Source organism: Haliotis rufescens, unplaced genomic scaffold (genome assembly GCF_023055435.1).
Source record: "Haliotis rufescens isolate VD_foot unplaced genomic scaffold, xgHalRufe1.0.p SCAF_9, whole genome shotgun sequence".
In the NCBI taxonomy this organism is placed as follows: domain Eukaryota; kingdom Metazoa; phylum Mollusca; class Gastropoda; order Lepetellida; family Haliotidae; genus Haliotis; species Haliotis rufescens.
Window position 1 is genome coordinate 47,650,667 of NW_025964383.1, and position 25,812 is coordinate 47,676,478.

Below are 25,812 nucleotides of genomic sequence, written 5' to 3' on the forward strand. Positions count from 1 at the left end.
AGTTCATTTCTGGTTGATGTAGCCGTCAAATATCGGTTACGGAGGTAACGTAAGACAATCTGACGATCCTCTGCATGTGACGTCACACGTGGTCGACCTGGCCGAGGGCATTCAGCGGTGGTACCCGTTGCTGTAGACGGGTCTGTAAATCATAAACAGTCCGTCGACTACAACCCATCGTCCTTGCGACTTCAGCTACGGACGTTCCCGTCTGCAACATGTCGATGGCACGTTCACGTTGCACATTTGAAAGGCGTGGCATGACAAATGGCCGTAAAGACTTTTGTTTTCTTGTGTTTTTCTTCTTTATTTTAATGACTGCTAACAAGTATGGCTGAAAACACGTGCGGTATTATGACCATGTGACCAGTTGCACGTGAAAAAACACTTTTGCAACTATAGTGCTGTGCACATGATTTTGATCGATTCACCTGCACAAAAACGGGTGTTATCTGAAGACAATACGCTGCCATTACTGTTTAAATACACAATAAAGGCCCACAATGATAACTGGTCAAAATGTTAAAATTTTAGGATTGTGAAGATTTTAATTTGGTTCAGTATATATTTGATTCACTGACATTCTGCTTATATTAAAGTGATTGAAGCGGTCGGTCAATACCATCATATAGCCTATACATGTACTTCACGCACGTACAATGCGCCCTATTTTAATAAACAAGGGTAAATGATGAACTCTGACAAAGGAAGAAAAACAAAATAACTTAGTGCACATAACCCTATTGATAATGAGAACACTATTTAGCGTGTATGAACTAAATAATATGGATAAGAACATTTCCATGTTAACCCAAATGTTCATATTTTTCTTATTATCTACATTTGGCACACATCTGAGATTCAGACTAGATTACAACTTCAACCTATCCACTGGCTTTATAGCTTTTTAATGTTTGAGACTTCTGTCTTTGCTAGATTTACTGGCTGACTTGGCAAGTTATTATCATTTCTTTCTTTATACAGACTGTTAACATTGTTCTTACACTGCGACTACATTTTTACTGAAACTGGCACATGAAACATATAGTTGTGAAACTGAAGATTTGGCGTCTTTTGAAATTTAGTGTTTCTGAGTTGTTGTCTATTTCTTTGGTCCTTGGTGCCAGCTTCTTCGGTCATCTCGAAAGTTCTGATGTCAATTTGTTTTGTAACAACTGCTGGCTCCGATCTCTTGTTACCCATGTTGACTGGTTGCATTCTCATTTGTTCTCCTATTGTCAGTAGCTTCGGTCGTCCGCCTACATCCTTTCTGAAAGATACCATGGCTGCTTTCCGACTGTCAATAACATACTTTTGGCTGCTGGATACAGATAACCTTCCTTTAGCAGTTGATAACATGGTTTTAGTTTGCCTCTGTACATGACCAGTTCCAAAGCCTTCAGTTGGAGTTTTTTGCTGGTTAAGCACACCAATGTAGGGGGCGTCTTTACTTTCCTTGCGTTTCTTTATCTAGTTTTTAGCCGTCTTTACAGCTGCTTCTGAACCTTTCGATTTGCTAGTGCCAGGGCAGGACTTGTCGTGTGTGAATCCCCACTGTTGAGCAAAACGTCTGAATTGTGGGCGACCATCTGGTATGAAGGTGTCTTGACATCTGTAAGTGGTTCTTGAGTTTGTTTGTAACCTCAGATGCTGTGTTCTCACCAAGGTAGTCAACTTCGAGCAATTGACAGTAATCATGTAATTGCGACCTTGAAGTGTCGAACAAACGTCACAAGAGTCGATGAGCGGGCTGATGTCTGATGACATATGAGGCCAGTATGTAAGTGTGTCCATGCTCTCCTAAGACAGGAGTTTACACTTACATGTCCTGCATGAACTTTCATCTTCATTTCCAGATGCATAGATGTAAGAATAACCACTCTTTCCCCACGCAAGATGATACTATCTTGTACAGTGAGCTCATCACGAAATATATAATAATAGTACAACTGAAACACTGTAACACTGCTTAGTCACCATGCCAACTCTTCATGTGTCCATAAGCTGAATGAGTGTTTTGTCCTGTTGTTTCCTGTTGTGTTGCACACTGGATACTGTCCAGCTTGTTGGATTTGATTGCACAGAATGTCACATTGTTCACTTCAGTGTATTCTGTTGTTGAACTCGGGTCAGTCTTGAAGTGTACTTCATCATTAAATTTATCTTTCTCCCAATCCCACAATGGGTTGTACATTTCATCAAATCTAGACTGGCTTGATGAAACAGCTGCAACAACTTCCATGTTGTCTCTCTTGACATGAATCAGTTCCATTGCCACTGCAGTTTCTATACCAAGTAATGGCATGAAGTATTTTATGAAGTTGATTGAGTGAACTGTTTCCTTCTTTGGTTTGACTACAGCTGCTTGATAAAGGAGTGAGTGCGCAACGTTTCCGAGTCAAATCTGTCAGCTTCTTCTGAAGGATAATATTGGAGGTTACTCCCAAGACAACAAGAAATACTGCTGCCATGTTCTCCACTATCATTCTTCATTTGTTAGGTTTGTTGGTACCATGCTCATCACTAATGGTCATTTCCACTATGCAGTTCCAGTCGTCATGTTCTGTGTCCGGCTCCTATGCAACAGCATTCACTGTCGCTGACCTTTGACATTTCCCTGAATAGTAATTATGTCCACCACATTTGCTACACATTTTCCCCTATGCTTGGCAAACACTTTTCTTCATTTGATATGTGACTCTACAAAACTTGTAATAAGCAACCTTTGGTTGATCAGTTGACTGACTGTGTTTTGTTTTGTTTATCAAATTTCGGCTTGTGTGCTCTACTGGCAACATTTACTACATCTGCTTCGGGTTTGTATGCATCAAAAACTGTGTTTTTGTGTTCTCTGCATCTTTGAAAGTGTCAATACGTTTCTCAGTGGTAAGGTTTCTCTCATTCTGTAATAACTGTTTTGTTGACTGGTCACAAATATCTCGAACAATTCTGTCTCTGAGTTTTGATGGAAGACATATGCGACAATAGGTGCATGTCTTAATTTGTGATCTCAGAAATCAAGGTGCATAACTCTATTTTATTTTATTCACTGACATTCTCCATTGAAGTGATTGAAGCGGTCGGTCAGTACCATCATAAAGCCTATACATGTACTGCACGTAACAGTGTGTGTAACTGTAGCTATAACGGCTAGAACCCACAATAAAGCACGTGGTTGAGGTCAATGTACAGTTTTTTTCAAACTCGTCTTGTACTAGACATGCGTTCTCTCAAACCGTAAATGATGTCATCCAAGCGTAAGGCATCATCACTTTTTTTTCAAGGCAGGTACAACAACCTACAACATAAGTGATGTTGTTAAACCGGAAGTGCTTATGGTTTAGCTATTGAGGCAGCCAGAGTGATTGGACTTTCTGTTCCAAAGCTTTTGCACTGGGCATTTATTGCCTAAATGTAGAATGGATGTTGTGAAACCGGACCTGCTTGTAACTTTGTTATTTTTGCAGGGAAAGGCTTGAGACTTCCTGTTTCAATGTTGTAATGTATTCGGTGGGGGTAATGCAATTTAACTAGAACTGAACTACTACTATCTCTTAAGTGGAGGCATAGGACTAAGTGGTGCTGCATTACACAACCTTTTGGATCAAATATATATACATAGAGGTAATTATTTGAGCATGTGCGTCATACTTAATTTGAAGTGTGAGAAATACTGTATTTCCCGATCGAGAGCGATTGAAATACATGAAATCAGTATGCACATATGCCAGTGTGATCAATTCCTTATCACCCAGTATTTTTTATCCCTTTGATGAGCTCCTAATTTCGAAAAATGCACGGTTTACAACCGTCGTCTAATATTTCATTATTTCTAAATATCCATGATATCAGAGTATAGTCGTAGTGACACACAACTTTAATTAGTGTTGACAGGTATGACAGAACATGTCAACTCTCGGTGAACAGAACCTATTTGCGTTGATTATTTTCAGTTTCATTTCCCTTTATCTACAGCACTCAACAAGAATATTACTCAAGCAAGATATGATTCCCTTTCACCGCTTCTGATATGAAATGTTTTGAAGATTTACAGACAAAATAGAATCATCATAGAAATAAAATAGGAAGAGTAAATATATGAGTGAAACTCCTCAGTTTGGGGTAGTAAGTTTCCATTAAAATATATCTGTTTTGATACATTAAATGCTGTAAAGGTCACTTTTAGATAGATGTTTTATTTAATTTTTCTTTGAAGGTGAAACAAGAAACAAGAGCGAGTCGGTATTGTTTTTGGCACCTGGTAAAAGTGATGGATATAAATCAGAAACAGACTGGTTTTGCAAACTTGGCAAGGATGAATTTGAAATGGACCTGACATCATCAAACGCAACGTTTACCAGATTAAAGCATATGCTTGAAGATACATATCGTTGTATATTGAAACGCGTGCGGCGAGGAAGCTTCATATTTGAATGTAAGCATGAGTCCCGGGAGAATGCTGTCAAGATGATGAAGGATCATGCGAAGGTCAAGGACACGATCTTTGTATGTCTTCACGACATGGATCCTCGTGTCAATGCCATCAGGGTAGATGTCGAATACAGAGAAGATCACGTGGAAATTGGTAAGTCATTAAATGAACTTCATCAATACCAGTTTTCAGGTCTTACAAGAGAAAAATGGGGTTAAACGTCGTGTAAGATCATTTACCATACAGCAAGTTGCATGCACGTGTGTTTGTGGATGCAGTTGTGCATGAGTATGTATGAGTATGTGTATGGGTCGGTGTATATGCGTGTGAAGTACGAGATGGTGAAACTGGAGGCGTGTAACCGTGTAATGTTGTCTATGGAGAGGGAAGCGTCTAACTAGTCAATGCGGGTCTGTAACTTGCTTTGTAGAATTTTGAGGGCTGCTTGCTTGAGTTATGTTGGTGTAGAGGTCTACTACATCATAGCTGACCATGCGACCTGTGAGCTTAGCTTCTTTATGTTTGTTGACAAAGGTACTGGAATCTCTGATGAAGGATTTTCCTCCTTTTCCCGACAGTGCTGGTAATTTGGCAAGGTGCCGGTCTGTGTTGTAGAACACTGAATCTCTGGAACACACAAGTATTACGGATTTTGACAGTCGCTCTGGCGTAAGGTGGCTGCGAGTTTATGGGGTCTAGTTTGTTAAATACATTGTTATTAGGGTTCCAAGCCGAAAGGCTGTAGAGCCCTATTGTAATCGTTCGATTGCGTTCAAATTTTGTATATGTGAAGACCGGTGAGTACTAGATGTTTCCAAAATGCCAAAGCCGTAGGCCCAAAGGCCAAGGGCAGATAACTAAAAAAACAGACTTTTTTGAAGATGTATTTCGCCCTATTGCTCCGCAACCACTTATCCGATTTCTTTGAAACCTTGCATGTGTCTGATGCTTTAGGTGATAGACATTATTTGTTCTTTGACTTTGGTCATTGGTTACTTGGTTTGGCAGCCATATTGGATTCAAGGTTTTCACAGGTGTTTTGGGGTACCTGTCCTCAAATCCCTATTCCTCTGAGACCCCTGCATGAAATGCATTCAAACTTTCTGAGAATTGTCTCTCTGTCACTCTGGTTAACTCTGGGACATGCCAATTTCGTAGCAGTGGTGTCATGCAAACGGTGACTATCTTTTGACGGAGTTGGTACAAACAAACCCTTTGAGGATTCGAACATGAGGATTCGAGGTCGGAAATGGGTTAAGAACTCACCGGGACTAATGTGGTGATGTCTCGCAAGCGGTTCCTTACGTTTGACGGAGTTAATACAAGCAAACCCTTTGAGGATTCGAACATGAGGATTCGAGGTCGGAAATGGGTTAAGAACTCACCGGGACCCATGTGGTCATGTCTCGCAAGCGGTTCCTTACGTTTGACGGCATTAGTACAAGCAAACCATGTACGGATTCGAACATGGACGGCGTCTAAAATGGGTGTAGAACACCCCGGGATGTTTTGAGGATTCGAACATATTTCAGATCGGAAATGGGTTTAGAACAGACTTGGACAATATCGTAGCGGGGATACCCTAGCGAGTGGTACCTACATTTGATGGATTTGGTACAAGGAAACCTTTTAAGGATTCGAATGCACGGACCTTTGTGCACAGTGTTTCTTGGAGCCCGCCATTGCAGCTTGCAGCTTTAATTTATTCTTGGATGGTTTACTTGTACATGTGCTGTCTTTCCAATTTAGCTGTTGTGACTTTTTTGAGGATTTTGAAGGTATTGGGGTCTTCTACAGATTTGCTAACCAGCTGTATTAATTCGGGTGTATCCAAGATGACAGCAGCTTTACCTTTGTCAGTCTCTGTGATGGTGATGGTTTTATGGTGCTATATTTCTGTGATGGCAGAACTTCACAATAACAGTGATATAAATGGCGCTGAATTCAGCAACCTGAACCCAATAAACTAACCATATCAAATATACAATATAAAGTTTTTAAGACATAATGAAGTCCAGCATTTCTATTTAAAAGACTATAAGTTATCTACGCATCAGTGACAATTGGAGTGGGTCTGACAGAATGTGGTTTTACGCCACTTGTACCCAAAGACATTGTACTCATTGACCACAATCCACCTTCGCCCCTTGACGTTGACAACTGGTGTCGTAACATATTTACAGTGGACAATGTCACCCGTAATTTGCCTTTTACGCCCAGTGGATTCTGTTTCGGCAAAGATCTCTGGTGTTGATGTTTACTGTAAGGGGTGTAGTGTAAACATTATTGAAAAAGCTATGTATGACCATTAGTCCTTCATTGAGTTCGACATGACGTGAAATTAAGTATAAGTGTAGTTGTTAGTCGGCCTCAATATTTAAATTTTGACCTTTCGTATTTCAACCTTAATGAAAGCTGAAAATTATGGCTATTACAGAAGTGCAGAAAATGAATTATAGCTAAAATGGATGGAATTATCATTAAACCTCCCGCACGTTATCAGAAATGAGCGGGCCACTGTAACTTGATAATGCCCTCATATTGCTTGACGACGGGCCATTATCAAGCCCGTTAACGTTGTAAGGTGACGCCATAGGGTAGAGAAAATGACGTCACGTATTATCGTGACGTCATCTAGTTTGTTCTATGACGTTTCCATATTTGTAAAATGTGGTCAGTGACATTCGTGTTGATTGCAGTAAATGTTTCAAAACGGATGTTGTTGTTTCTTTTTATTTGATAACAAATTCCATCCATTTTAGCTATAATAACGGTAACGCTCTTTTTCCGGGCATTATCATTTGCAGAAGCCCTCGGTCTTTTCAACTGCCCTCCTTCGTCGGGCAGTTAATGGAAAACCTCGGACTTCTACAAATGATAATGCCATGAAAAATAGCGTTACCCTTATAACAAGAAAAAACAAGCCGGATCATTACTACATTCATTGGATAAAACGAAATATTCTGTCAAGGTTGTAACATGCATCCTATAATACTATAACGATATTTATACTATGTCTAATTTTTTGGATTTACTTACATAATTGTCTAAATATTTGAAAAAAAATCGTATCGTATGCGTTTGCAAATGATTCCGTTTGTCAAAGTTTCGGACATTTTAAATGACTATGTTTTGATGAAATGACACAATTTGTTCAGTTCAACAAACACTAATAAATACGTAAACTACCATCGAGATAATTCCAGAGAAGATTCAAATTCCTCGCAAATTAAAAAGAAATGATTGAACTTATCTCTTCCATCATCTTCAAAGTCGCTGACACGAGCTTCATAATATCCTATCCCGACTCTGGTGGCCATTAACTCCTCATATTTGCTTGCGATTTGTAAGCAATATTCCTGTGTGTTTGTGACTGAAAAGTTGATATCGTTGCACCCCCTAATACATTGCCCTTGGATAGAAGTACGTGTAATAATATACTCTTCAAAAAAAGAAACGCAAAGCCAGATTTTGTGTGAGGTAGGAAAATAACTTTAAACGAGGAACCGTACAAGGCATTGAGCCAAAATGTTGTCGAGAGAACACTTGGTGATTGTAGTCATCTCAGTTATCGGTACATAGGAAAGGTCCAAGGCGAGGGTCAGCTATCATCAATAACGCGTGTGTCTACCTGTTGGAGTTGATAGCAGCCGGACATCTGCCCATGGAAGAGACGAGTATGCGAATCACATCCTGGAGAATGATAGCCCTCTCGACCTGCAACGCAAATGCCAACTGCTGCAACTTCTTGGATTGTGGTTGACATCGGCGTAGCCGTCTATCCGATTCATCCCACAGATGCTCTATCGGGTTCAAATCCGGGGATCTTAAGGGCCAGGGGAGAACATAAACGTTGTCGTGTAGACAGGCTCTTGTGATCCGTGCCGTGTGAGTTCGAGCGGTTAGCCGTAAGGTTGACATGGATATGTACCAAACCTGTCCTGGCACCTTAATGCTACCCCCACCAAACCTGTCCACTTCCTGTTCGCAGTTTCCGGGGTTTTCACGTAGGTGGCGCAGCCGGATGTAGCGATCTAGCGAGTTGGTTACTCTTGGTCGTCCCGACTTTGGCCGATCACGTGTAGACCCATGCTGTTGAAACCGATCCCGTATCGTTGTGATGCTGCTTGGCGCTACATTGAAAACCCTGCCTTCGGCTTATCGGGTCATAACGTTGTTTCTTTGCAATTCTGTTCATCTTGACATGTTGTTGAACTGTCACTGTTTGATTGACGCAGATGCCAGGCAAACAAAAACCTTGCATTTTAATATGGGTAATAATGTTGCTGCACGGGCAGTACGTGCAGCTCCACGGCCCTTTTGTTAATGTACTGGCTGCGTTTTTCCGAATCGTACGTGTTTCCTGACTTATGGTTTGCATGTCCTTCTTGTGACCATTTTGATCCGGGAAATTTCTATCTGTGTTTGAGTCCAATATTATAATCGTAAAAGTAGTACACGCTTATAACTGTTGAACCTCTTTAAAGAGTTAAACCACTTTCATAAACTCAAACATGCTTAATTTTGTTTGTTGAAAACATAATTTCACTTCATTATTCTCAACTGTAAACATTGTTTTACTAATGTATGTTTTTATATGTATTTGTAAATGTAGAAAAGGCCTTACGGGGAAAAGGTATGTGTTCTACGTGAAATGTAACGGATGCTGTCGTATTGCTGATGATCGGGGAGGGTGGGCTGCTGTCATGTTGCTGATGAACGGGTCGGCTGCTGGATGCTGCCATATTCCTGATAATCGGGGAGGCTGGTCCGCTATCATGTTACTGATGAACGGGTCGGATGGGCTGCTGTCATGTGTTCTACGTGAAATGTAACGGATGCTGTCGTATTTCTGATGATCGGGGATGCACGGCTGCTGTAATGTTGCTGATGAACGGGGAGGCTGGGCTGCTGTAATGTTGCTGATGAACGGGAAAGCTGGGCTGCTGTAATGTTGCTGATGAACGGGGAGGCTGGGCTGCTGTAATGTTGCTGATGAACGGGGAGGCTGGGCTGCTGTAATGTTGCTGATGAACGGGAAAGCTTGGCTGCTGTAATGTTGCTGATGAACGGGGAGGCTGGGCTGCTGTAATGTTGCTGATGAACAGGGAGGCTGGGCTGCTGTAATGTTGCTGATGAACAGGGAGGCTGGGCTGCTGTAATGTTGCTGATGAAGGGTGAGGCTGGGCTGCTGTAATGCTTCTGATGAACGGTGAGGCTGGGCTGCTGTAATGTTGCTGATGAACGGGGAGGCTGGGCTGCTGTAATGTTGCTGATGAACAGGGAGGCTGGGCTGCTGTAATGTTGCTGATGAACAGGGAGGCTGGGCTGCTGTAATGTTGCTGATGAACGGTGAGGCTGGGCTGCTGTAATGTTGCTGATGAACGGGGAGGCTGGGCTGCTGTAATGTTGCTGATGAACAGGGAGACTGGGCTGTTGTAATGTTGCTGATGAACGGGGAGACTGGGCTGCTGTAATGCTTCTGATGAACGGTGAGGCTGGGCTGCTGTAATGTTGCTGATGAACGGGGAGACTGGGCTGTTGTAATGTTGCTGATGAACGGGAAAGCTAGGCTGCTGTAATGTTGCTGATGAAGGGTGAGGCTGGGCTGCTGTTATGCTTCTGATGAACGGGAAACCTGGGCTGCTGTAATGTTGCTGATGAACGGGGAGGCTGGGCTGCTGTAATGTTGCTCATAAACAGGGAGGCTGGGCTGCTGTAATATTGCTCATGAACGGGGAGGCTGGGCTGCTGTATTGTTGTTCATGAACAGGGAGGCTGGGCTGCTGTAATGTTGCTGATGAACAGGGAGGATGGGCTGCTGTAATGTTGCTGATGAACAGGGAGGATGGGCTGCTGTAATGTTGCTGATGAACGGGGAGGCTGGGCTGCTGTAATGTTGCTCATGAACGGGGAGGCTGGGCTTCTGTAATGTTGCTCATGAAAAGGGAGGCTGGGCTGCCGTAATGTTGCTGATGAACAGGGAGGCTGGGCTGCTGTAATGTTGCTGATGAATGGGTGGGGTCGGATGCTGTCATGTTTCTGGTGACCGAGGAGGCTGGGCTTCAGCCATGTTGCTGATGAACGGGTCGGGATGGCTGCTGTCATTCTGCTGAAGATCGGGTCGGGTCATCTGCTGTCATGCTGCTGATAAACGGGTCAGGTCGGCTGCTGTCCTGCTGCTGACGAACGAGTCGGGTCGGATGCTGTCATGTTGCTGATGAACGGGTCGGGTTGGTTGCAGTCATGTTGCCGCTGACCGGTTAGGCTGGGTTGCTGTCGTTTTGCTGATGATCGAGTAGGTTGGGCTGCTGTCATGTTGCCGATGATCGAGTAGGCTCGGCTGTTGTCATGTTGCTGATGGTCGAGTAGGCTGGGCTGCTGTCGTTGTGCTGATGATCGAGTAGGTTGGGCTGCTGTCAAGTTTGTGATGATTGAATCGGCTGATGTCATGTTGCTGATAATCGAGTAGGTTGGGCTGCTGTCATGTTGCTGATGATCGGAAAGGCTGGATGTCTTAACGAGTATTTAAACCTCTACGTACATTTAGATGAGGCAATTAATACATTTTGCCTGAATTGGATGGTCTTCTTGAAATTTTCTATTGTAATTATTCTTCCTATTTCAGTCTACTTCCCTGAAGTTCTGTTCCTATTGATTATTCTGATTCCGTCCTAGTTTCGGCAAGGGTGGAAACTGGAATTTTACAGTCAATTAAGATGTTCGGTTTTAAGCCCTAATAAAACCGATGATTATAATAGGGTTGTCAGCTATTCTGATGTGGAGCCCTGCATCCTTATGACATATCTATAATTGTTTGTTTGGCTGGTTGGTTTATCACAAATACCCCATCTATGTAAGATACATCCCTTGATATTTTGTTAAAAGGCGCAGAATTTCAAAACTTCTTGCTTCACCGAGACGAACAGAAATCTTTTCTCATTGATTGTATTTTAGATCGTCCGCAGTTGGTTGAACCTGGTCCCCAAGCCAAGGGATACGTGAATAAAGAGGTAAACACGTGATTATCAGGAATCATAGGAATGGCATACTGCCAGCCGGTATATTGTATACTGGTATGCGAGGATTAAAGTCTCAAACACTAACACACACGCACACAGACAAATACACACACACGCGCGCGCGCACGCACACACACACACACACACACACACACACACACACACACACATACACACACACCACTACTAACATAATATGTATTAGTCGGTTTCGTATGTCTTAGGTTTTAAGGTATCTTATATTTAAGTTTGCATTGTAAAATAACACGTAATTGCGTTCAAAAATGCGAATATTTGATTCACATGTTTGATTTATTATAAAGGACAGAAACGGGGTACTTATCGAAATACGTTTGTGGTTTTTTTTAGGAAGAAGACAAAATTGGAGCCGAGCTAAAGCAACAGATGGCATTTTTGACCAAACAGCAGACGGAAACATTGGAAAAACTGAACGAGCTCCAACAAGCACAAATGGCAGGTATGTGTTAAACATCTAAAACCGTATTGGTAATTATTACGACCTGTACATAGACGGGTCTGCGCACTAATTAGTTGAATCCAAAAACGATCATAACAATAAGCCTCAAATCTGAAGATCCTAGGCTTGAGCACATATGTATAGAATGCTTAGGTTTCAATAGTAGGAAAAGAAAGGTATTAAATCCATGAAAGGATCTCTTGTTCTGAGTTCATGAGCTGAATGTAACATATTGTGAATATTGTTTGCCATAAATTGGCGTGGTCGTAAAGTTGGAATATATGAAGATACATAGTTTGTGACTGCTCTTCAGTAAACACAAGATTAAAGTGTTGACTTCTGGTTTCGCTTCAGACTCACGGGTGTCGATGTGGATGAAGTCTGATGCTCCTCAACAGTCGGAAAGCAGTGGATTCTGTGAGTAGAAACTGAAATGAACTTCCGCATTTTTACATGGATACTCCGCTCAGACAAAGTATACCGACTCCGAGCTGATCAATCCATTGTCTTAATCCTTCAATGCCGACCTTCCACTGTCCGGGCAGACCCTCTATCCACCACACCAATGTCCATGTTTTGGAAGACCTGTATGTCTGGAACATGTTGTTACCAGTTCTGGACTATTGCTGAGTAGGGCAACAACAAGAGCTTTGAAGACCTGCTTGTTTACGGACCAACTGAATCCTCGCCAATGTTCACGTTAAAGTAGTATCTGCTACTCTAAACACACCACAAACCACGCAACTTCCAGTACACCTATGCCCAAGGTTTAGAATAACATTAACTCTATTTACTTATGCAAATCCAATGTCTATCACGGGACATCATTCAATTCTCCCTAATAAGGGGACCCTCTATTAAGTGATACCATTCCCTTCTACCAAATGAGGGGACGCTCTTTTAAGTGATATCAGTCCAACCTCCCTGATGACGGGCCCTCTGTTACGTTGATATCTTGCCCATCTCGATGGTCTCTAATGAGGGACCTCTATTAGATTGATATCTTGCCAATCTCGATGGTCTCTAATGAGGGACCTCTGTTAGGTTGATATCTTGCCAATCTCGATGGTCTCCAATGAGAGACCTCTGTTAGGTGAATATCTTGCCGATCTCGATGGTCTCCACTGAGGGCCCTCTCTTAGGTCGATATCTTGCCCATCTCGATGGCCTCCAATGAGGAAGCTCTATTAGGTTGATATCTTGCCCATCTCGATAGACTCCAAAAAGGACCTCTGTTAGGTCGATATCTTGCCCATCTCGATGGTCTCTAATGAGGCGACCTCTATAAGCCGATATTTTGCCCACCTCGATCGTCTGTAATGAGTGAACTCTATTAAGTCGATTCCTTCCAAATTTCGACGGTCTCCAATGAGGTACCTCTGTTAGGTTGATATCTTGCCCATCGAGATGGTCTCAAATGAGGGACCTCTATTAGATCGATATCTTGCCCATCGAGATGGTCTCCAATGAGGGACCTCTATTAGATCGATATCTTGCCCATCGAGATAGTCTCTAATGAGGGACCTCTATTAGATCGATATCTTGCCCATCGAGATGGTCTCCAATGAGGGACCTCTATTAGATCGATATCTTGCCCATCGAGATAGTCTCTAATGAGGGACCTCTATTAGATCGATATCTTGCCCATCGAGATGGTCTCTAATGGGGGACCTCTATTAGATCGATATCTTGCCCATCGAGATAGTCTCTAATGAGGGACCTCTATTAGATCGATATCTTGCCCATCTCGATGGTCTCTAATGAGGGACCTCTATTAGATCGATATCTTGCCCATCTCGATGGTCTCCAATGAGGGACCTCTATTAGATCGATATCTTGCCCATCGAGATGGTCTCTAATGACCCGATGACAAGGAAATACATGTACGGGGTCTCTAATGGGGGACCTCTGTTAGGTGGATATCTTGCCGATCTCGATGGTCTCCACTGAGGGACCTCTATTAGGTTGATGTCTTGCCCATCTCGATAATCTCCAATGAGGGCACTCTCTTAGGTCGATATCTTGCCCATCTCGATGACCTCCAATGAGGAAGCTCTATTAGGTTGATATCTTGCCCATCTCGATAGACTCCAAAAAGGACCTCTGTTAGGTCGATACCTTGCCGATCTCGATGATCTCTAATGAGGGCACTCTCTTAGGTCGATATCTTGCCCATCTCGATGACCTCCAATGAGGAAGCTCTATTAGGTTGATATCTTGCCCATCTCGATAGACTCCAAAAAGGACCTCTGTTAGGTCGATACCTTGCCGATCTCGATGATCTCTAATGAGGGGCCTCTCTTAGGTCGATATCTTGCCCATCTCGATCGTCTCTAATGAGGCGACCTCTGTTAGGCCGATATCTTGCCCACCTCGATCGTCTGTAATGAGTGAACTCTATTAAGTCGATTCCTTCCCCATTTCGATGGTCTCTAATGAGGTACCTCTGTTAGGTTGATATCTTGCCCATCGAGATGGTCTCTAATTAGGGACCTCTATTAGGCCGATATCTTGCCCATCTCGATGGTCTCCAATGAGGGACCTCTATAAGATCGATATCTTGCCCATCTCGATGGTCTCAAATGAGGGACCTCTATTAGATCGATATCTTGCCCATCTCGATGGTCTCAAATGAGGGACCTCTATTAGATCGATATCTTGCCCATCGAGATGGTCTCTAATGGGGGACCTCTATTAGATCGATATCTTGCCCATCGAGATGGTCTCTAATGGGGGACCTCTATTAGATCGATATCTTGCCCTATTCGATGGTCTCAAATGAGGGACCTCTATTAGATCGAAATCTTGCCCATCTCGATGGTCTCCAATGAGGGACCTCTATTAGATCGATATCTTGCCCATCGAGATGGTCTCAAATGAGGGACCTCTATTAGATCGATATCTTGCCCATCGAGATGGTCTCTAATGGGGGACCTCTATTAGATCGATATCTTGCCCATCGAGATGGTCTCTAATGGGGGACCTCTATTAGATCGATATCTTGCCCTATTCGATGTTCTCTAATGAGGGACCTCTATTAGATCGATATCTTGCCCATTTCGATGGTCTCCAATCAGGGACCTCTATTAGGTTGATATCTTACCCATCTGGATGGTCTCTAATGAGGGATTTCTTTTTGGTTGATATCTTGCCCATCTCGATTGTCTCTGATGAGCCGATGACAAGGAAATACATGTACGGGGGAAATGACTAAATGTTTTCTGCATTATTTGAACTTAAAATGGTTGTCTTGATACTGTAGACGTTTCTTCGTTAACGTGGTTTGAGATGCCGTCCTTTTACTGTCTTGGCATCTTCTTTTCGTGGCACGGGTGGCTCAGTCGTCATTTGCTGTGTTGATATGCATCCCTTTGCGTTCCCAAGAAACCTGAGTTAAAATCCCGGTTCGATTATGATTCTAGGCTTGTCAGCACCAGTCCCGTGCCTTGTCACTTTGAGCTTTCCTCCCTAATTAAGCCGACACCTAACAATTAACAGCTAAAACAATAATTATCTGCAATCTTTCTTCGTGTAATTGAATTTAGTCCATGGAGAATCATAAATATGCGGGCGAGGTGCTTTCCACCACAAGTGATCACCTGTACAGATTGGTCGTGGATGTGACATGCATTGTCATCTTTGACCGTCGAAAGCAAATACCTCAATGACACTAAGTTGTGCAAACATTGTATGCAATCTAACGATTTTCCTGCTTGTCTAAAAGGTCTAACCAGATCTTCGGATTGTATCCATCTCTAACAGAGTTGCCACAGCATTTCCCGAACTACAGAGCGAGAAACGTGGCAGAATTGTAGGATGAGGACTTTCAGTGGAGAATTTCAGTGTTTCTTTCGGTGTACGTTGGTATCTGTCCCTTGTGACATTAAGTGTTTCCAGTGTGATGCGACGGTCCAATGCCTGTAGGGAATAAGCAAATACGCCTCTGTGCGTGCGTGCATGTGTGTGGTCGGGGATACCAGTATCCGATACTAGTTTGTCAGTTAACCCAAATAGACCCATGCTTGGTAAAAGATACAGCTACGAAATGTGAAGTTTACGTTACTTTTTCTTCGTTAATAGTAATATAAGAAATATAGAAATTTAGTGACAACACAAATACTTAATCTTCAGTACTTATCTTTTTCAGTTACAGCAACAGAAACAATGACAGTTGTAAGTGAGGACCAGTTTCAGGCTACCGAAGGTAATATTATTGAGATTACTGAATATAGAATATTGGTTTAATTCCCCCTGAACCAGACAATCCATGACCAATAATTTACATCATAGATTCCACGTTATTGGGTTACAACGACATGCATCAACCATGACCTCTCGATGAAGTCGCATCTTACGACAGGCATATGTTGATGGGGGTTTGTATTCTCAAGAGGTAGCCGCACTGGTTGAATATATATGATGTAACTGGAATACTAAACATTGCGGCGTTAAACCCAACGCACTCACTCACATATCACCTGTTTTAATTTGTTAATTTTAAAATAAAGCTGTAGTTGATATTCAAGAATACTGTCAATCTTATCAAACCTAATCAGTTCTATTTTGAAAACTTACGTATGCATTTCAATGTCTGTATTCTTACTCGTGTTCCTGGTGAAGTGCATGTTAGTTTCAGTGAGTGCTTGTGTTACTTTAATTATATGTCTGACGTCTTTCAATTACAGATCTGTCAGAAGATGAAGGAGGATATGAAGACGAAAACGGCGTCAGTAAACCGCGGGTAAATCTATGTGTTATGTTTGACAATCCTTCAGTGACACTACCACGATAGACATGTTTACAGTTGTATCATCAATTAGGCACACCATAGTTAGACCAGGCCTCATGTCCATAAAGTTTGCAATTCTGTTAGGGAGAGATGTCGGAAATGTTAAACTTACACGACAGACAGACATGCGCTTGACGCAAAGACGTGACCTCGACTGTTTGACCCGCGAATTAATGGTCAAACTGAGTAAAAGAAATAATGCTCAATGTCGCCAGTTACCACATACTACTCCTGTAGTTCGTCACTTTACATAAAATACATGGAATCCTTTATGTAAAGACAATTTCAGAATGAACTGATTTCAGCCGGACCAAACATAATGTCACATAATATCCGTATTACCCATCACATACCGATGGAACTTAGCTTTCTTTTTGCTGAGTAATACCACCTCATATAAAGAGCACCTTGTATATCATACAAGTCACCCATGTCAAAACTCATTTCTCTTTTCAGCAAAAGTCTGAATCAGTTATTCGTCCGACAAGACAACTGGCAGACCTGAAGCAAGAACTGAAGGCAACCACTGACAGGATGCGCCTACTTGAAACCAAGAAAGGTAACCTTGGTGATGTTTGTATTGTGTGTTGACGGTTGTATGCCCCAAATTCCCGGCAAAGGACCTGCCAATCTATTTAAGATCTCTGAGACTTTTATCTGACTCACTACATTTCCAAGTGCAACAAACCCTTCTCAGGTCACGTGAGGTGAACCTTCTAATCAGACAGACAGCACGGGTCAGCTGCTGTCATGTTGCTGATGATTGGGTCGGATGCTGTCATATTGCTGATGATTGGGTCGGATGCTGTCATGTTGCTGATGATCGGGTAGGCTGTTGTTATGTTGCTGATGATTGGGTCAGCTGCTGTCATGTTGCTGATGATCATGTAGCCTGCTGTCATGTTGCTGATGATTGGGTCAGCTGCTGTCATGTTGCTGATGATCATGTAGCCTGCTGTCATGTTGCTGATGATTGGGTAGGCTGCTGTCATGTTGCTGATGATCATGTAGCCTGCTGTCATGTTGCTGATGATTGGGTAGGCTGCTGTCATGTTGCTGATGATAAAGGAGACTGCTGTTATGTTGCTGATGATTGGGTAGGCTGCTGTCATGTTGCTGATGATTGGGTAGGCTGCTGTCATGTTGCTGATGATTGGGTAGACTGCTGTCATGTTGCTGATGATTGGGTAGGCTGCTGTCATGTTGCTGATGATCGGGTAGACTGCTGTCATGTTGCTGATGATTGGGTAGGCTGCTGTCATGTTGCTGATGATCGGGTAGACTGCTGTCATGTTGCTGATGATCGGGTAGGCTGCTGTCATGTTGCTGATGATCGGGTAGGCTGCTCTCATGTTGCTGATGATCGGGTCAGCTGCTGTCATGTTGCTGATGATCAGTTAGGCTGCTGTCATGTTGTGAATGATCGGGTCAGTTGCTGTCACGTTGCTGGTGACCAGGTCGGCTGCTGTCATGTTGCTGATGATCAGGTCAGCTGCTGTCATGTTCCTGATGATTGGGTCAGCTGCTGTCATGTTGCTGATGATTGGGTAGACTGCTGTCATGTTGCTGATGACCAGGTCGGCTGCTGTCATGTTGCTGATGATCGGGTCAGCTGCTGTCATGTTGCTGATGATCGGGTCAGCTGCTGTCATGTTCCTGATGATTGGGTCAGCTGCTGTCATGTTGCTGATGAACGGGTAGACTGCTGTCATGTTGCTGATGATCGGGTAGGCTGCTCTCATGTTGCTGATGATCGGGTCAGCTGCTGTCTTGTTGCTGATGATCGGGTCAGCTGCTGTCATGTTGCTGATGAACGGGTAGACTGCTGTCATGTTGCTGATGATCGGGTAGGCTGCTCTCATGTTGCTGATGATCGGGTCAGCTGCTGTCATGCTGCTGATGATCAGTTAGGCGGCTGTCATGTTGCTGATGATCGGGTCAGCTGCTGTCATGTTCCTGATGATCGGGTAGACTGCTGTAATGTTGTTGATGATTGGGTAGACTGCTGTCTTGTTGCTGATGATCAGGTAGACTGCTGTCATGCCGATGATGATCGGGTAGGTTGCTGTCATGTTGCTGATGATTGGGTCAGCCGCTGTTATGTTGCTGATGATCGGGTAGACCGCTGTCATGCTGCTGATGATCAGTTAGGCTGCTGTCATGTTGCTGATGATCGGGTCGGCTGCTGTCATGTTGCGGATGATCGGGTCAGTTGCTGTCACGTTTCTGATGACCAGGTCGGCTGCTGTCACGTTGCTGATGATCGGGTCGGCTGCTGTCATGTTCCTGATGATTGGGTCAGTTGCTGTCACGTTGCTGATGATTGAGTCAGTTGCTGTCACGTTGCTGATGACCAGGTCGGCTGCTGTCATGTTCCTGATGATTGAGTCAGCTGCTGTCACGTTGCTGATGATTGAGTCAGCTGCTGTCATGTTGCTGATGATCGGGTCGGCTGCTGTCATGTTGCTGATGATTGAGTCAGCTGCTGTCATGCTGCTGGTGATCAGGTCGGCGGCTGTTATGTTGCTGATGATCGGCTGGGCTGCTGTCATGTTGCTGATGATTGCGTCAGCTGCTGTCATGTTTGATGATTGAGTCAGCTGATGTCACGTTGCTGATGACCGGGTCGGCTGCTGTAATGTTGCTGATGATCGGATAGACTGCTGTCATGCTGCTAATGAGTAGGTAGACTGCTGTCATGCTGCTGATGATTGGGTCAGCTGCTGCCATGCTGCTGATGATCTGGTCGGCTGCTGTCATGTTGCTGATGATCGGGTCGGCTGCTGTCATGTTGCTGATGATCGGGTCGGCTGCTGTCATGTTGCTGATGATCTGGTCGGCTGCTGTTATGTTGCTGATGATCGGGTCGGCTGCTGTCATATCATACCGTACTTTATGTTTTGGTCGAACGATGTAGTAAGCTTGAGTCTACACTCAAAATTTCACAATAGCCAGTTTGGTGTGTGGTGCTTTGCCTAAACTTGGATAGGAAAATGTTTGCGTTCTCATATAAACTCTTACAATGTTGCAGGATTTATTACCTCCTTGTTAGGGGCATCTTTACAGTCCTATAACTACACAGCCGTTACCGTGAATGGTTTCCGTATTTGTCAAATTCACGCAGGACTTAATTTGTCACGATTCGAAACCAAACACCCTCGTTAAGACCAGGAAGAAAATTGGCCTTCAGCAAGCCACGCTTGTTGTAACAGGCGACTAGTAACGGGGTCGGTGGTCATGATCGGTGACTCGGTTGATGCATGTCATTGTATTTCATTTGCGTCGATACATGTGTCAATCACTGGATCACCTGGTCCATATTAGAATATTCATGACCTGCCGTCATATTGCTGAATTATTGCTGATTGCGGCGTAAAACAACAAACAAGCGAACAAAACCAAAAATGAAACCAGGATAATTTGTCTAGTGTTTGATTTTAGGACCACCATTTTACACCGTCGGGGTGCGCTCTCAACCACGTGACCTGTTCACAAAGCTGTCTCAGCGCTAAAATTACGACCAAAATTGAGACAGGTCAGGACCTTTTGCATGACAAACAGTCGATGTAAAACCCTGGGTGTCAATATCTATAGTTGTGTGGGAACAGTTTGGTTACACCTGAACAAAGAAATAATGGATTGTATTGCGTGATCCCTATAAATATCAAGTGACGTCATTCTATTATCATTAGAGGTTTTTGTTTTCTCAGGATAACCTAGTTCCCTGGCTACCGAAGTAGATTGTACAGAATACGCCAGGTACTTTCTATCATTCGTCCCTCAATCCAGGAACATTATACAGAAGGCCGCTCTCTCAACGTGGTATTCTATGGAGAGTCTCTCTGTCCAAGAGATGTAGTTTGCGTTTTAATCCAAACCATATAACACACATTACAATTGTGCGGTCACAGTCACAGGGATTGGACCTGTATTTTGCATTGTAATCCAATCCATATAACACACATTACAACTGTGCGGTCACAGTCACAGGGATCGAACCTGTAACCTTCGCATCTGTAACCAAGGGAGTGAACCACGCGGCGACAGAGTCGCTGATAATCCACAGAATCTCTTCCTCAAGTATGCCAGCAAGATATAGTTTGCGGCCGTTTCCTATGGTTCATGGAAAGTTTGTGATACATATAATTGTTGACAAATGTTCTGGCACATTTTTGTTTCGACATTTAAGACAGCAAAAGCACTGTCCCTCGTCATTGGTTAGAAATGTAAACTCGGGGTCGGTGATGAAAGGGTGTTCAGTTGTCGACATGCTGCTTTTGTTCTGGGTTTTTTCACTCGCTGTCCTTGAATTTGTTTTTTTACCGCTACGTTATTGTTTCCCTGTCAGGTATCCCGACTTTTTTCTCTTCTCGTATTCCTTGTATTTAGACGGCTGATATGACAGTTAAAACACTCCCTATCGGTTTTGGTTGAAAATGAAAAATCCGAGGCTCGGGCTTTTTCCTCTCTAGTTTATATATTCAACTATAAATGATAAGCATGGCGGAGTTATACCCCTTTTTCTGTGTGCATGTGTGTTGACCTCTTCGCCGTGATTTGACGCCATAGCGGAAAATATCTTACTACGTATACTACATTCAACAGGTCAGTTTTGGTATTGAATGTGTCACGTTCTACGTAACCACACAGTTCTAATGTACGTGTTGTAATGTTGTTCAGATATAAGGCAGTATATTGTTCGCTCTCAGTGTGCATAAAGCAGTCCAATCAAACCTGTCGTTGCACGGTACTTTATCTATGTACGATAAAAATGACTACAGTTTTCTTCGTTTGCAAAACAGAAAAAAATTTACTGGTCATTTAGCACTTTCTGATTTTCAAACCAGTCTTCAATTTTACACCAAGGGGTACGCAATCCAACACTACACAACTCTGTTTAATAGCAAAGTCAGAGGGTCACCCAGAGCCGCGCGATCGCAATTCTCGTACACTGCTTATTCATCAGTAATGATGAAATGTGTGTCTGAAATTAACTAGGCAACCAGAGTTCAAGCGGTAATGTAGTGAATCACGCTTCCCAGTCTTAAGTCAGATATCTCGCGAAATGCAAGCTTATGCAACTCGCCCCATGTGAATGCCGAATAGTATACAACTTCAGTTCGTGCAACTAATCGCATACTCCCAGGTGTACCACCTAGTTGTGCCGTGTGAATGTCCCTTTAGGGGTTTACGACAGGTATGATGGCAGACAACTGACGGCATGTTGAAGAAAACGATTCGGCAGTATGAGTCTAATGTATTGGTTCTGGCAACGAACCTGAGTGGTTTCAATGTGCACTTTCACAACAACAGAAAAACTAAAACACTAAAAACACATCGCATCTACCGATTATGACATTTGTCTTACAACGAGTCGATAACAGATGATAGCACAGTTATCTGTAGAACCAAACAAAACGGTTTAAGCACCTTATTATATCTGTTCAGACTGTAGCAAAATGTTTAAAACTCACGTCTACTGCACTGCCTGCAATATTTTCATTCCTTCATTACGGTACAGAAATATATTTTAACCTCACTTATTTCAAAGGGTTAATGGCCGAGTACAGGTTGTATCTGTACCTCTGAGTTTGTCCTTGTCCCAGTTTATGTATGGTAGACATAAGAATGCCATCAGCTGAAATCTACCACACCACAAATCTAACAGGTTAAGGTTTTTGCCCTTTTGTCAAACCACGCCTTCCCATTATGATTGGTAAATATAAGCGATTAAGGGAAGAGCGAGGGTGGTGGGATCTATTGTCTGAAATGATTCGTCGTCTGAGAGTGTCAATACCGTGAATTTCTGGTTTCGTCCAATCTACAACACCAAAATTATACGAAAGGACGGATACAGCATAAGTATGTGTGGCTTTAACTTTATTGCCAGGCTGGTTAGGCTTGTCATCAGCTCAGGGCCCTTGCCCCCTCTACATGCAGCCCAGACAGCGAATGGAACTTCTCCCAGGAAGCGCTGCCTAGTCAAACCCTTGTATGGGGTATTGTCCAATGTGTTTGCTCAGCGAGCCAGCTTCACGTCCCATTCAGCCCAGGTCAACGGACGATAGCTTATCTGAAGTAATCTACCCCTAAATTTGTGCAAAGACGGTGGGGCGGTCGGGTAGTCTGGTGGTTAAAGCGTTAGCTCGTCACGCCGAAGACCCTGGTTCGATTTCCGACATGGGTACAATGTTCGAAGCCCATTTCTGATGTCCCCCGCCGTGATATTGCTGGAATATTGCTAAAAGCGGTGTAAAACCATACTCACTCACTCACTCAAAGACATTGCCCTTCCGTGTCGTAGTAAGCACTACCTTATAAGGAATGTATTACTATCCCTTGCTCTACCCTCGTTAGGGGCCGATCGATTGCTTACTTGTATAAAAACAAGGAACCCGTCCATAACCCGACTGACCTATCGCCGAATGCGGGTTTTCGTAATAGCCCCGCCCTCTTTGTGACGTCATGCATGCACGTATACGGAGCAGGAGAATGAGCCGAAGCCTACAATATATATCTGCCCCTGGTTCTTCGCATTCGTAAATATATGCCAACAAGTGATACATTTGCTACGTCACAAACACGTAATTGTATTTTTGATTTGTCTGAATATATTTTTGGTATTTCATGCCAAGATGTAAATGACCTGAAGCAACATGTGTCATATTTGAGAGAAAGCTTACGAAGGTTGAAAGAGCTGGAACGGGAACGATTGTCAGGTATATAGTACACATCAAATGTTTGGAAGATTGAAAAAAAGGTATAAGCACGACCAGAGTCGGGCGATCGCATTCCTCGCACAGCATTCATTTATCAGAAAAATGCGCGTCTGAAAACGATTCGACAGTATATGTTTTGACTACAAACTCGACTGGTTTCCCAGGTGCTTTCACAACAGGAAGAACAGATACAAATAACATACACAAAATATCGCATCCACAGTTTACGATTTATGCCTGACAGCGAACCCATAACAGATGATAGCACAAACATTCCACACAAAATGTGAGAGTTTCATCGAGTGTAGTATCACCTTGTCGATATGTGTAGCTGGATATGTCATGCTGTTTGAAAACATGTAGTCCATGAATATTTCTTTACGAATGATAAACGAAAAAGAATAAAGTTTATTCTCTCCGTTTTGTGTAAAAGATACTTATATCTGTTCAGATTGTAGTAAAATGTTTACAGTTCACGTCTTTTAAACAATATCAGTTGATAGAACTGTGCAACATTTAGCCACGATGTTGTTTAAGTTTAACATTGTTCTTTTCTTAGGTTAAGCAGTGCTCTACTTTCGCCCTACTTCGTGTACAAATTTTCCGGAAATATTGCAATTTGCAGCTAGGTGTGTTTATAAACCGATTGAACAGAACTTTGCAACATGGGCGACTCCGTATGCCACGTTACCACATACTGGCCACGTATATGCGACGTCCCGTAACTGCGACGTGGTTTACGCAACCTTCCGATAGCAAAATCAGTGTACTGACCCGTTACAAGCTTGCGATCATCGCTACTTCTTTACGCACATATTTTTTGTCACTTTTATTTTTCTACGGCATCTTCCTTTCCAATTCTATGCAGTAGTCTTCAATGCTTGCTGGATCTACCTATAAAGGACAACAGCTTTACGTTAAAACCATTCATTTATCAATTATACATCATTGGTTTAAACATTTTTTTAAACAAGTTCTTTAAGTGAAAGGTATATCGTTCCACAGCTTGATGGCAGTTGGTGAAAAAGATTCATGTGAAGGTTTAATGAGTGAGTGAGTGAGTATGGTTTTACGCCGCTTTAGCAATATTCCAGCCATATCACGGCGGGGGGCACCAGAAATGGGCTTCACACATTGTACCCATGTTGGGAATCAAGCCAGGGTCAAGCTCGGCGTGACGAGCGAACGCTTTATGCACTAGGCTACCCGACCGCCCCTTGTGAAGGTTTAAGTCTCGTGAGGGGAATTGGGACATTTTCAGAATTTCTAAGGGTGTGTGTATTGTTTTAAGCTCCCGAATTTGTTCAACTGTTAAGTAAGATGAGGCTATGGTGTGAAATATTCTATATTTAAGACAAAAGTTTTCGTTTTCTTTTAAGTTGCTGTAAAGCTTCCTACCCAGTTTTGAAATATAACGATGCTCGCGATGCATGTGTATTTTGGTAGCCCAGTAATTAATGTTTCTAGCTGCTTCCAATTGAAGCCAATCACACTGATCTATTGTACACCCCAAAGATCACATGCGTATTCAATTGGGGTCAAATGAAAATATTATAAATTGTATTGAGAGTGTCTCGGTTTAAAATAAAGTAAAATAATCTTTATGAGTATATCATTTGTGAGTTTGTGGAAACAAACGGGTTTGCATGACAAGACAACTTGCCGGTTGATTCGAACGTGACGCCTAAATGTTTGTGGCGGTCAACTGTCAATGAATGTCTCTTACATCAAACTGTAGTTTAATCATATGTCTATCTTCCTTCAGTGAGAATTAAAATGTAACTAATATCAAATTGTGCGTTTGCCATGATTGCAATGAACATCAATTACTTACTTATATTGGAGATTTTACGTGCGCTTTCCGACTGCAAGCGCATGTCGCACACGGGCCTGCCAGGCCATTTAATGTGTTTCCGAAAGGGGGGGAAGTGCTGGTGCAACCCAGGAGGGGGATCTAACGGTTGCTTATATAGAAATTTTGAGATTTTGAGATTTGGAATGAATGCCAAGAGTGGGTAGGAGGCGAACTATGGGAGCTGTGTGTGGTGGGTGGTTTGTTAGTTTATGTGATTTTGGTTTTAATAGTTTATTTGGGGTTTAAATGCGACTAATTAGTCCTGTTTTTAATTAGGTATATGCATAAGGCTTTGAATTTTTCTCATTTATTTTGTGGATTTAGAATTGTTTCTAGAGTAAGTGCAGTATTAAGATTTTTGGGTGGTTTGTTGTATTGTTCGGTGTGTTTAGTAGTGTGTGCAGTGGATGAGTACGTGTTCTGGTGTTTCTTTATTGTTTGCAGTATAGGCAGGTTCCTGTTGCGTGTAGTTTAGCTATTTTAAGGTAGTTATTTAGTTTGGTGTGGCCTGTTTGTA

At 42.8% G+C, this 25,812-nt stretch overlaps 1 protein-coding gene across 3 annotated transcripts in view; it reads left to right on the forward strand.

Moving 5' to 3' along the window:
* LOC124123148 (ankyrin repeat and KH domain-containing protein mask-like) overlaps positions 1 to 25,812 on the forward strand; it is a 62,732-nt gene that overhangs the window by 2,638 nt on the left and 34,282 nt on the right. For all 3 annotated transcript variants that reach the window (XM_048390331.1, XM_048390332.1, XM_048390333.1), the window contains 7 exons: positions 4,217 to 4,585; positions 11,390 to 11,445; positions 11,824 to 11,932; positions 12,287 to 12,349; positions 16,080 to 16,136; positions 16,618 to 16,673; positions 17,178 to 17,280. In XM_048390331.1, coding sequence (XP_048246288.1) covers positions 4,217 to 4,585; positions 11,390 to 11,445; positions 11,824 to 11,932; positions 12,287 to 12,349; positions 16,080 to 16,136; positions 16,618 to 16,673; positions 17,178 to 17,280 — 813 coding nt within the window. The remainder of the gene's footprint in view (positions 1 to 4,216; positions 4,586 to 11,389; positions 11,446 to 11,823; positions 11,933 to 12,286; positions 12,350 to 16,079; positions 16,137 to 16,617; positions 16,674 to 17,177; positions 17,281 to 25,812) is intronic.